At 43.6% G+C, this 13,286-nt stretch overlaps 1 protein-coding gene across 7 annotated transcripts in view; it reads right to left on the bottom strand.

Moving 5' to 3' along the window:
- SLC12A8 (solute carrier family 12 member 8) overlaps positions 1–13,286 on the bottom strand; it is a 59,388-nt gene that overhangs the window by 2,651 nt on the left and 43,451 nt on the right. For 5 of the 7 annotated variants that reach the window (XM_062606969.1, XM_062606959.1, XM_062606995.1 and 2 more), the window contains 5 exons: positions 10,958–11,104; positions 7,574–8,249; positions 6,551–6,648; positions 3,810–3,927; positions 1,572–1,632 (listed from right to left, as the gene is read on the bottom strand). In XM_062606969.1, the coding sequence (XP_062462953.1) occupies positions 1,572–1,632; positions 3,810–3,927; positions 6,551–6,648; positions 7,574–8,249; positions 10,958–11,104 (1,100 nt within the window). The remainder of the gene's footprint in view (positions 1–1,571; positions 1,633–3,809; positions 3,928–6,550; positions 6,649–7,573; positions 8,250–10,957; positions 11,105–13,286) is intronic. The other 2 variants (XM_062606976.1, XM_062607004.1) reach the window with 2 other exon arrangements.

Below are 13,286 nucleotides of genomic sequence, written 5' to 3'. Positions count from 1 at the left end.
CCTTTACCTCCAATTCATTAAAATACTTTGCCTGGATTTCAAGAAAAAAGATCAGAAGAAAAACCTGTAAATTACTTCAATGCACTTTCTTGCAGTGGAGCAAAGGTGGGCTTCAAAATCACCCACCTGACCCCCAAGCAGAGCCAGAATTGCCTTTGTACCAGCATGAGCAGGAGCATTAAGATAAGGCAAACAAGCTGGCTGGATGACCCAGAGATTGCACATGAGGAGAGACTCAATAGGGTCTGTTTCTGCCTTGGGCACTTACCAGCTCCCAGCTCAGCCCTCCTTGCCAGGATCGTTCCTCATTGACTGCACTGAGCGAAGCTCTGACGACTGTGCCAGTCTGATAACCCGTAAGATAAATCCCCCTGCGACAACAGCACCTCTACCCACAAGAAGCAGGGCTGCCTCTCCAAAAGGAATAGTTTGTCTTTTCCAGAGACAGTTAATTGTCCACAAAGCCTCACATCTCAACCAGCCTTCTGTGAGGAACCTCTGACGATGGGCAGGAGACAGGGCTGAGGCATGCCAACAATCAGGAGCTGCACCAAGCTAAAATGACCTGCCATAGAGACCTAAGAGAGGTTCCATCAGCCCCGGCTTTTCTCTCAAACCACCTCTGTTTTCAAAGGCACGTGGCCATGTTGTAGGGACTGTGGGCAGAGGCAGAAGCTGGCAAGACAGGCATGTGCCAATGTGCATGTGCCAATGTACTTAAGTGCCTGGACTTTCATTTATTTTAAAGGAGCCATCAGATTTGCACATATAATGACTGGCAGCTCATCTTCTGCCGTCCTTACTACAGTGATCACACACTGCAACAGAAAAACCCAACCCAATACACTGAGAACCTCAAACCCCATTGCATTGCAGAGGCAGAGATGGTCATGCCCTGCTATGGGAAACACAAACATAATGGAATTAATAATTAATAGCATCAAAGCAGATTAAGAAATCTAGTTAGTATCCAACCAAACAAAACTCTTAAGGTTCAGGGAAGTAAAACCCCAAGACAAAGCTACTGCAGTCCCATACAAACTCAATACTGAATGGCTCCTTCACTGAAGACTTTGTTTACTGATTTTGCCCCATAGCTATTGCAGCTTCCTCCCAAATTTCCTCTCTGAAACTTGAGCACAGCTGCCATGAGTGCATGTTTCACCACTACCACAATAATTTACTTTCAATAAATGGTGGTGGAAGAGATGGAATCTCCCATTCCTCATTTCCTACCAGATTTTCCTGTTCAATCTGAGCCATAGAGGTTGAGCACAGACCTTTTGGGGTAAGATAAAACTTCAGGCACCAAGATATCTGACATCAGCTGACATGTCCACACACAAGACAGAGGAGATTCTGTCACTTACATGGCCAGCCATATGCAAGGCTTATGAAAGCAAGGAGTAATTTTTACCATTAAGTGAGAAGAACTTTGAGTATGCAAGGAGAGCCAGACAGCCTGGTTAAGGTAATAGGCAAATCAATTCTTCTACCCCTCTCTGTCCACATTAGTGGGCCACAGGAACAACAATCACCACCTTTCTCACTGCCAAGTGACTGGTACCAACCTGCACAAGGTGATCAAAACTGACTTAATCCAGCCAAAGAAGCTGAAATTCGCTGCTGTTCCTACAGAGAAAAGGCACAAGAAGTCAGTACACTGATAATTCTCTCATAATAGCATTACACCACCGAATTTTTTGCATAAAATCTCAAACCAACATGCTTGTTATAAGACTTCAGTACCCAAAGATTTCATGATGGTGAGAACACTCTTGCAGTCTTCCCACATACTGTGGCTTTTAAGCCATTGTCAAGAAATTAACTCAAATTTCACATGGGGAACAGCTATCCCTTCCCAGACCAAGGTTTGTTAAACTCCCATAAAGCCATGAGCATAGCATAGACACCCGCTGCAGTACCTTTTCTCTCCCCAGACTGCGAATATCATTCACACTGCAGGGATAGGTGGAAGAGAGGAACCACTCAGACCATCTCAGCAAGAGTGGCTGTGGTCTCACCATGCATTCCTTCTTGTCTGACCCCATGGAGAGCTGTCTTTGCTTATTATACCAACACTGATTTCTTCTGATCTCACTGTAGCTAGTTTCCTGCACTGGCTCACTGCAGGGGCAGGGAAGTGCCAGAGCTGGCAGCAAAAGCAGCAGAAGTTTGTGCTGAGGGACAAGGAGGAGACTAGAGACCCAGCAGCTCCTGCTGGCTTAGACTGCTGAGGAGAAAAAGAGAGGAGAAAAAGTATTTCTGCTCCAGAGGTCTTCATCTAGTCCTTAATCCAAAGCATCTCTCAAGCTAGTGTCTCCCACCCTTTATAGACAGAAAGGTCATTCAGTCCTTTGGAGAACATGCTCACAGATTGTTGGATGCCATGTGACCACGAAACAACGTTCACTCACAGCCAAATAAAAATCAGGCTGAACTTTGAGGGTTCATTTCTACTTTTTCTTTGCTGTGCATTGTTTGACTGTATGCATGGGAATGCATGTACAAAAGAAACCAAGAAAAAATGTCTAATCATGTTGCTATTTCTCAGATCACCTTCCAAAATCCTCTACATACTGACTGAGAAATGCTTTTTAAGTCATTTTTGGTACATATTTCAAAAGCAGATAACAGAGATATAATACTATGAATACACAAAGGCAAAGTCCAAAGTCTGAAAACATAATTTGTGTTTTTTTTAACATGTGGGCCTGTAAAACATTTTGTTAAAACTTAGATATACCTCAAAAGATACAAATTAGCAAGAACTATCCACAATCTCAGCTCTTTTCTACTATTCCACACAAATACATAGAAAAGAAGTCACATAAGAGTAGAAGGAGGAGAACGGTTGAGCTGTGTTTTGATGGCTACTGAGTGACAACTAGTTTTTTGTTTCTCATCATCTGGGTTTTAAAATCTAGTGCCTACTTAACTGGTGCCTAATAATCTTTCACCTAAATAAACCTGGGCAGCTATTTCTGCATTGCCTAAAAGGCACATGAACTCAGGCTCTTTTGACTTTTCTCATCTTGGACAAAAACCTGCACATCCACATGTGCAGGTACTTAACAGATGCATGCACCTACATATGTATGGGTGTACCTACACATGTATGTATGCATAAGTACATGAGTATGTGCACACTGTGTGCATATCACCTTCTCCCTTCAGAGACACAGACCAACACAAACCCCTCCTATGGCTGTGCAAAGAAGCTGTAGGCTCTCATGAGATTCTTTCTGAATGTGCTTCACTGTTTAATTTTGAACTTGTTTAAGCCGATCACATGAACAGACCTTTTTAACACCCTCTGCCTTAAAGTATTTTCCCAGATTACATTCCCAACATAGTCAACCTGTTTAGTTCTGGAATCAAAAGGCTCTCTTGTTCTGCAGTTAGGAATGTTGAGATTTAATGAGATACTTGTCATAATTCCCATTTTTTCTCAGGTGGGTTTAGATTAAGTTTATTAAAACGTATTTACAGCAGATTTTTCTCATTGCTGTGACACATTCACAATCTGGCACCCTTGTTAAGTCTTAGTATCTTGTTTTGCCATTTCAAGTACATTATAATGAAGCAATAAGCACAATGTTCAAACTATCAAACCAATGTCAGTTACAGTTAGAATCCAATATAAAAATAGAGAGAAGATTTATTAAAACCAGCAATGAAACAAAACTTCATCATTCACTGTGTCACCTGCATATTAAACATCAGAGTCTCAATCCCTCATTAAGTTAAATTAAAGCTTAATGAATTCTTAAGCAGATTTAATACTACAGGAAAAAAATAATACTCACCAAGGGGGAGTCCTGGGCTCACTTGGCCAATGTAGAAATACACAATAACTGCTGCACCCAGGCTGACAAGGGTGTAGATCCACTGAATCACAAACATTATGATGAGACACACGATCACCTATTGGGAAGACATGCTTTGGGGTTACCCCAGAGTCTGTAAGCTCACATGGCAATGACAGCCTGACAGTTCTTTTCCTGCACAGCCCAGTGGCTCCACTGACTCCTGCTCTGGCCCTACAGGAGAGCTGGTAGCGCAGGTGCCTGCGGATGACTGTACACCTTCAGACACAGCCTGACACTGGGTCAGCAATTTCATAGAATCATTGAATAGTTAGGGCTGGAGAAGACCTTAAGATCATCTAGTTCCAAGCCCCCTGCCATGGGAGCATTTTTTTCCTCAACCTGGCAAGAAGAGCTTTCATTGCCACTCTAGCAGAAATTCTTTAAGAACTGAGGCAGTGCTGCATCTTTCAAGTTCTCATGAGACCACCAATAAATGCTGGGTTTGTTGTGGTTTGGTTTGGTTTTCCAGAAATGCTGAATCTTGGTTTTAAATGCATATAAAACCAGTGCTTCAATGGCATCTCTGCATCTCCATCTTTCTCAGGGTCTTCTTGGCAGTGTTGTGTAAGAGACATACACAGTCAGGACCCAGGACGCTGCTACTTGGAATTATCCTTATGAGTGTTTCCTTTTAGGCATCTCCCTCATAATGTCCCAGGATGGGACGCAACAGAGACTCTCCTTGCACAACGATGCCAGCTGCAACTATGTGGGTAGTTGGACGTTCTTTGGTATTGGTGGCGGAGGCTGGTGATGCAGCAGGACCCCTGGGGAACCATGTCATCTCCTGCCTGCAAAACATTCCACAGTGTGTGGCTTTTGGCCACATGCAGAGCGTTTCTATCCAGTGTTCTCTGAAAAGACTTGGTATGGCATGGCTGAGGTTTCTTGGTAATGAGGTTCTTGTGTGATAAGAAGCCTCATTTGGGCACACTGTTAAAAGGAGAGACAGCACAGGTTTACAGCGTCATCTTCAGCAGCATGGAGGTAGCTTTCACTGAGCTACCCTGAGTCCTAGAGGCAGCATGGGTCTCTGCTTGAAATACTCTAAGAGGAGTACCCAGAGACTTACCAACTCAGGTGGTAGGTTTGGCTGAAGGGGCATAATAACGGGGGCAGGGGTAACATCTTCATTGGCAAGCTTAGGAAGAGGAAGGGGCAGCATGCAAAGAAAGAGCTCAAAAAGCTCTGAGCCCTGCAGAGAAGGACTTGGGGGTGCTGGTCTATGAGAAACTGAACATGAGCCAGCAGCGTGCGCAGGTTAGATATAAGGAAGAAGTTCTTTACTGTGAGGGTGGTGAGGCACTGGAATGGGTTGCCCAAAGAAGGGGTAAATGCTCCATCCCTTGTGGTGTTCAAGGCCAGCTTGGACAGAGCCTTTGGCGACATGGTCCAGGGTGAGGTGTCCCTCCCTGCCCATGGCAGGGGGGTTGGAACTAAATGATCTTAAGGTCCCTTCCAACCTTGACTATTCTATGATTCTGTGATTCTAAATGAGTCCAGACTGACACAGCTGGTGAAACTTTAAGAGAGAGAGCAGAGGGAAAAGGAGTCAGGATGAATAAATGTATCTGATTTTTGCTTCTTTGATTTCATTTTGCACCTTTGATCCTTCCTCAGCTCTGCTGCAGTTGAAAGGAAATCAAATCTGCTTTAATGAACATGTCAGTCATCTCCACCAGCAAGTTCCCCTGCGAAGGCAGAGGGCTGACCGCTCCTCAATGACACGTGCCTGGGAACCCCCTTAGTTACCAAGCCCAGAGACAGCATCCATGTGCAGCCTTCTAAAGATGTCATCACTAGAGAGAAGCCTCCACGTCCATCCCACCCCAGTGCTGCAGTCCAGTGGGACCCCTCACCAGGAGCTGGCTGCTGGCAGCAGCAGCAAATTTGAAAAGTAAGTAAGTGTCAAACTCCATCTGAGGATTAAACTTAAAGGGTCCAATGTGTCATTTGAGTGGGTTTGTTATATTTTACACACTGCCATGAAATCCCCATTCATGCAGTAAGACCATATGGTTCATTCATTATGCATATCTGACCCTTTCCCTGTCATCTGCCCAACAATCCATCTTTCCAAGGTAAATTTAAATGTCTTAAACTCTACAGCAGCTTGAGACAGAAGTTATTTAGAAGTTATTTATTCTTTAAAGCAACATGCTGGTGGAATGCTACACTTTCCTCCCTCAAAAGATGGAATTTCACAGCTGGGCTGCTGGTATCAAGAGGTCACCACTAATGAAACCCCACCCTGAGCCTGCAGAAACTGGCTCATAAATGAAAGTAACATAGTACTGAAGCTGATGTCTCACTCTGTCCCACAGCAAGAAAAAGCAGGTTGGCACACAGTGAAAAAAGGGACACTGTTTTTTTTCCCAGCCAGCCACGCACCTCTAAAGTCCTAAGATGCCAGTCTTGGAATGTGGATCTTTTGGGGTTGGGTGGGTTGGGTTTTTTTACTGTTGTTGCAGTGGTTTTAATTAACACAGCATCTCGCTTTCTCTGAATTTGAACTGCTAGATGCATGGTACCTTGAGTACTTAATTCAAGTGACCTGGGATATTAGAATCAAAAGCCATTTTAAAGTACTAGAGTGTATTACACTGCAGTAAATGATGAATTTCCTTCTGTTTTCTACAATCACAAACCAGTGCTCAAAATAAAAGACAACTACTTACACCAGCAAAGGAAACCCAGTGATTGCAGAATCTGGAGTACAAGGATTCTGGTAACCGCTGAATTCCCAGCTCTGGATTTTGTTGCTTTATAGACAATTCTACAGGAAAAAAAAAAAAAAAAACAACAACAACAAACAAACCAAAAAAAAAAAACACAGGAGAAAAAAGATTTAAAAAAAAAAAAGACATTAGAGTGGAGCTATAATGTGGTGTTTTTTCTCTGACTTTCATTACCAGATTCCAGATAAACAGAGGACAGCTGGATATGGCAGAGTTAGATTGAAACCTCTAAAATGAAATATGAAATGCTAGAAAATAAAAATCATAAAACGGGAAAGAAAACTTGCCAGCTCTGGTACTGAGTCCATTTGAAGGCCAAACCTGCCTGTCTCTGCCTCGGTTTCCCTAATTTCATGGGGATTAAAAAAACAGAAATAATACTTTTCTCCTCAGGGGCGTTTATGAACCTTAACTGACTAATGCTGATAAACCTCTACAGCACTGAGATGACAAACTCCAAGCAAATGCACAGTTATCAAATACCCACATCACCAACAAAAGAAATTCAGACTCTTAGCTGTGGATGTTGAATTACAGACTCCTCCTGTGGACTGGGGTCCACCGCACTTTCACAGCCTCAATTTTAGACTCACGCAGCTCCCTCTTACCGACCCACCAGGATGAAGTAAATCCCAAGATATACTCAAAACCTTTTAATGTGCAGTGTTAAGCATGCATGTGTATAATAATGAGCACAAAGTAAACAACCCTACAGTAAGTATAGTCCTGCCTGCTTTCCTGTGATTAATCTTCCATAGGAAATTGCGTTGGAACTTCTCCTGTGATGCACTGCGATGAACTCTTACCCTCACCTGGAATAAATGATATTACTGCTATGAATCACTGAATGACAGCCCTGCATAAAGCTAGTTTCACACCTGCCTTCAGGAAAGCATCAGGAGGACTAAGGTTATAAACCATTCTCCTGTGAACACAGAGATGTCTATCTGCTACAGCCCTTACCTGCTCCTCTCTGGCCAGAGAGCGCTGGCACTTCACTGCAGAGCTGCTCTCCCTGCTCCAGCAGCCTGTTTTTCCGCTGGGCATCCACAGGGGATGATGAGCATGGACCTGCATCACACCAACAGTCCTGCTTAGCCAGGTCCTCACAGGTGTCACTGTGGGGCTCTGTGGTCTCATCCCAGCCGTACTGAGCTGAGGGAATATCGTGATGGAGATCCAGCAGAAAGCTGTCTTGTAATGTCTGCTTGGCTGGCTTCTTTGCCTTCTTTTGTTTGACCTTCTGGGTTAAATTCTTGGCTTCTTCATTTTTGCAAGCACCTGGCTCACTACGAAATGGTTTAAAAAGCTGGTCCATGTCTTTTGAGAATTCCAGCAAGGTGCCATTTGATCTGCTTTGAATTATTCCATCTGCTGCACGGCTGGAGGGCTTGTTGAAAATTAAAGGCTGGGAAGAGTGAGCAGGTCTAGCATTTTCCATTTGAGTCTTGTCAGGTTTCTGTTGAATGTCGTAGCTCAAGGAGACTGAGAAATAGGAATAGTCTACAGCAATATATGTCAACATGAAGTTGATGGTGACTATGGGAGCAAGAACGTTCACTTGCCCAATGAAGACAAAAGCCATGGTGATGAGACTTGTCAAGCAAATTGCAGCCACTGGAGTCTTGTTGGGTCCTTTCTAGTTCATAAAGAAAACAAACTTACATTTAAAGCTAATAACCATAAGCCTCGCTTTGAGGATTCCCACTTGCTTAGCTGCCACGGGTGGTTACCTGGGTGGTCTGCAGCACTCCCTTAGTCATGAAATTCACGCATGCATGTGCAAGCAGAGGCTCACCAGCTTAGAGTGGAAGCCAAAACCTGCTGAGCTCCCACCTCACCTCCGAGCCTTAGTCAAGTTTTGTCTTTGAAAAATTCATCCACTCTCACTCCGTATCTCCATCGTAAAACAATGTCATTAAAGCAGCAATAAACCTTCAGAAAGATTTGTGAGGCTTATGGGACATCTGGCAATAAAAATATTAATGAGGGTTAACTGCTTGTCTCTAATTTCTCTTCAAGACTCTGTATCACTGGCTACCTACAAGGCTCCCTTATGCTGCCTTTGGAAAGGCTTTGACTGCCAGACACAGTCAAAGAAGCTCTGCCTCTATGGAGCAGCTTCTGGCCCTGCCCTGACATGAGGCTGAGCTAAATCCATGGTCTGCTGAGCCTCTGCACTTGGGGTTTTCTGAGTTGCATTCAGCCCAGTGGCAGGAGGAAAGCAGCAGAGAGGTTAGGCAGATGAGGATGCTGGAAGGCAGGAGTCAGCCCCCAGTAATGCTGGGAATGCATCAGAAGGCAGGTAGCCAGGAGAAACACTGCCTGCTCTCCTCCTTGGGGTAGGGTGAAGGCAGGGAAAGCAGGAGAAAAAGAGAAACAAAGCAAAGGGCATCAGGAGTGAAAAGACTTGACCCTTCAGCTCATGAGCTTTAATCCCAAGTCTAACATGCCCTACCTTGGGCCAAGCACTCTCTTGACATTTCAGTACCCAAGAAGCTTGTGCATAAAGAAATCACTGAAAACATCTTACAAGGGACCTTACAAAACATCTTAGGTTTTCTCTTACTTCATGTGCTTCTTTAATAAACACAAAGCTCAAATGGAAATTACTCCTTTTTCTTCTGCTGTAAATTAAGCTCAGGTTTAACTGCGCAGAAAACACTCCTGTCCTTCCCATCAGCTGGTGTTAACAGTGATCACAGTGCTTTCTTGAACCACAGAAAAGAAGAACTGATGTGGAACAGATAGGTAAAGGCAAACTTAACTATCCATAAGCCAATCTAGACAACCTTCAAGGTGGCAGAGAGAAGGAAGGAGCAAGAGTGATCTGCCTTTGATTTCTCACCTCTTTTTGAGCCCTGCCCATCATGGCCCTCTGCCTCGGCAAAGTTCAGAGCAGATAATATGACACAGACAGAAAGAGAGGGAATCAACTTTGCAGTCAGGTTTGCTACATCCCTGAGAAATTCATGAGGGTTGCCAAGTGGAGAACAGCCTGTTCTGGGATCACCTGACAACTGCCTGCAGGAGGTGGAAGCTTTTGCTGTCGTTAACTGCTTCTCCTATAATTTTTACTATTTATTATTATTATTGCTATTATTATGACTTTAATTTTAGAAAATTACTTTGAGAAACATAAAAAAAAAGATAGAAAATTATTATAAAACACTTAACTATTTTAAACATTCAGAAATACCAATATAGTAAAATATTTCTGGTTTGCAAGCTGCTCTGAAGGAGTAAAACATTGTAAGGTTTCCCAGCCACTGAGAGACAGCAGTGAGGTACTGCAGGTTATTGAGAGTGATGGAATTACTTTCTTTTTAGAAAGGGAAGAACATAAAAAGTAGTTTGTGCTGAATGTATAGTCCAAGACCACAGAGTCCTTAGTGACTGGTACTTTGGTTGATCTCAGTAGAACATCTCACATGAATGAGGATTATTTGTGAGGACAAGGAAAGCCTCTTGTCATATTCAAAACAAGACAGTTTCAAAGCATATCTCAAGCTTAGCAGCCCCCTAACTTAACTTTTCAAATCTATTGTTTGGTTTTATTTTATAGTGTTCAAAAGGCACCTTATCTTACACAGAAGTGTCCTCTTCTCCACTGCACACAGGCTGAATCCACAGCACCACAACTAGTCACATACTCAGCTATGAGTTTACCAAAGAGGATAAGAACAGCTCAAGGAAAATGTGCATTGAAGAAGAAAAAGAAAGAAAAAAAAAGATAGAGGTAGTTACCATCCATTTCATTACATGCTTGGACAAAATCTTCAGGCTTCTTCCCTGGACAGGAGGGCAGAGAAAATCTAGGAACCTCCCTCAGTCATGGTTAGGGGCAGCAGCAGCATAAATAATGCATTGGCAAAAATCCCCATGGGCAAAGCTGTTTAATGAGTAGTTGTTTTACTGGGGACATCTCAAAGAAGTGGGTCTGAGGGAGGGAGGGGACTGACGGCAATCCAGGAAGGGCTGTCCATGCACAGCGGTAGGACAGAGCCCAGGGCTGGAGCACAGAGGTGGGTGAATGAGATGCTGGAAGTGAAGCAGGGCTGTTCCTGCATGGGAGCCCCATGGAAGAGCCTGGGACAGAGGAAGTGCAGCACAAGGGACAGGCAGGCAAAGGACTGCAGGCAGCTGGCCTCTTGGTTTTATAATAAAACCACCCATTCACTGGCTTTTCTGCACATGCATAAGGTACCAGGACCTAAGCCTTCCCCTCCCTGCATTTCATGGATCCCCCATCTCACCCTACAAACGCATAGCCATCCTGGGTTCTCAAATCACCAGTTTTCCTTCCGGTGAAGGTTTGACAGCAGTATCAGAGAAAGGATGACTAACCCCATGTCCAAGGAAAGCAAGCCTGGGTATCACATTCTCCTGGGCAATGCACTGCAGGATCCTGGGTGCTCCATATAGCCCTCCCATGCAGGAGGCCAGGGATGAGATATACAGCCCTAGCAGAAACAAGAAACCCACCAAGGATACCTAGAGGAAGCAGAGAGAATGAGAAATTGATTATATTGTTCTTTAAAGACCCCCAGGCAGTCTTAAACACATGTATTTTAAGAGATCACATGTATTTCATAACATTGCTAAATGAACAGAGAGAGCCTTGGGAAAGCAGCAATTTATCTGGTCCGTGGTATACAGTGCAAGCAATTAATACAGGAAAATTATCCCATAAAAGTAATTTAATACTGAACATCCTGTACCGACAGAGCCATTTGACAAGCTCATATCCAAGAAATTCTTTGCCACTTGGAGCAATTGCATCAAAGCAGCAGCTATTAGATTCCCCTTAAGTAACTGGAAGTGAGTTTATTTCAGGAGAGATCACTTATATACAGTGCTCATCATACAGGAAAAGCTGCCCAGGCTTCCAACCATCCAAAACAGGAAGGCAAACCCCTGGGTCCCAGAGGGGAAAACCAATCCTGAAAGAAACCCACAGTAAAACCAAATCAAAATTGCCGCTTAAACAAATGGCATCTCAAAACGCTCTGAAGGATATAATACAATGACCTTATTTTCCTGTCTTCAATGAGAAAAGAATTTCCTTTGGCCAACACAAAACTTAAATCTTTAAAACCACATTGCTAACAAGGCTGAATTTATTTCTGGTTTCTATTGAGCACCCTTTCAAATCGGGAGCATCTCCTACAGGCATGGAGGGAAAGTTGGGTAGCTCATGGACTATCACACAGAATGGGGACTGGGGTCCCTCTGCACAGGTCCTCAGTGCTGCAAACACAGACAGCATATCTAAAAAAAACCCACCCAAATACACAAAACCCCACAATATGAACACTGTTCAAGAAAGCCTTGAAATGGAAGTGCTCCTGGTGCCATGGTGTAAGGACGTGAGCAGATACAGCCAAGCAGACTAAGGTCTGGGGTCGCCTCAGCCGTCCCCCAGTCCTCAAAGACCATACATGTCTGATAACCAGCAGCCAGCCACAGAGAAAGGCAAGGCTGGGGGGAGTAACACCAACAGAAACACCAGGCAGGGATAATACCCCCAAATTTCAGTCCAGACCCATCCTGCCCATACTCATTGCAGCAAGCTGTTGGAGATCCAGACAGACATCTGTGGCAGAGGATGTCACTGAATGCAGGTCCCCTGCATTGCACATGTCCTTTGCTCCCAGCCCTCCTTTCATGGAAAATGAGGGCTAAACAAATATGGTCCCTCCCAGCTTCTGCCCCTGTTGAAGTCAGGCAGCACATGCTTTTTTAGAAAGAATTACAAACATATACATGGCTAAAGATGATTCAAGCTACATTTGCCTTTTCCTCATGTATAAAATCTGCACAGAGCAAAGAGGAGATTGGATAAAAAGCCATAAAATGCTTGTTCTTCAGTAAAGGCACGTAAAATTAATGTTGTGGTCCAGGATCGCACAAAACTTCCTACCACAACGTTTATTTTCCCCATGAAGTCCACTTGGCCTTGTGAATTTTATCTTGAGGGACAGAAGAAACTTGAGGCAAAGATAAGCAATTATCAGTTTCCACTAGACCAACGGACAGAGACTCAATGGGGAATCTCCCCTTCCCTCTCCTCTAATCATGCCCTGCCTTGAGAAATACTTGGAAGACACAAACAGTTGTGCTAGATACCACATATTATTTTAGCTGCCAAAAATGCTTGCATTTAAATGTACTACTTGGCATTCAAATCAGGGGAAGAGGGGAAGAGTCCTTTTCACCGAGGCTGATGAAAGGATTTGCTGGGGGGTTTGAGCATGGAGAGTGTGAATACTTTGTAAGAAATTGGCACTTGGAGCTCATTAGAAGTGAAATTACTGAATCTCATTTTTATGTTTCAAAAACCAAACAAGTATTGTAAGGGAGAAAAGCAGCCAAACACTCGCTCACCTGTGAGTGACAGAAAGGGAGCATTCGGATGTGTAATAATCTCTCCCCACCTCTCTCTCTTCAAACAAAGTCATTAAAATCTAAAGCAGCTTGGAATAACTCAAAGAAACAACATGAATATTGGAATTGCACCACTGTTTTGGTCTATTCTAGGGAAAAGGAAACTGAATTTGCTCTTTGGGGGCTTGGGTTGGTTGGTTTTTATATTTAACATTATTTAATATCTTCACATTCTTTACTGTGAGATTTTTCATCCATTCCACAACCCCATGGGTTTTGAAGTTAAACC

This window comes from Pezoporus occidentalis, unplaced genomic scaffold, assembly GCF_034315485.1.
Source record: "Pezoporus occidentalis ecotype Australia unplaced genomic scaffold, CSIRO_AGI_Poc_V1 ctg12, whole genome shotgun sequence".
In the NCBI taxonomy this organism is placed as follows: domain Eukaryota; kingdom Metazoa; phylum Chordata; class Aves; order Psittaciformes; family Psittacidae; genus Pezoporus; species Pezoporus occidentalis.
The sequence above is the reverse complement of the archived record's forward strand: the minus strand, read 5'-3'. Positions and strand labels throughout refer to the sequence as shown.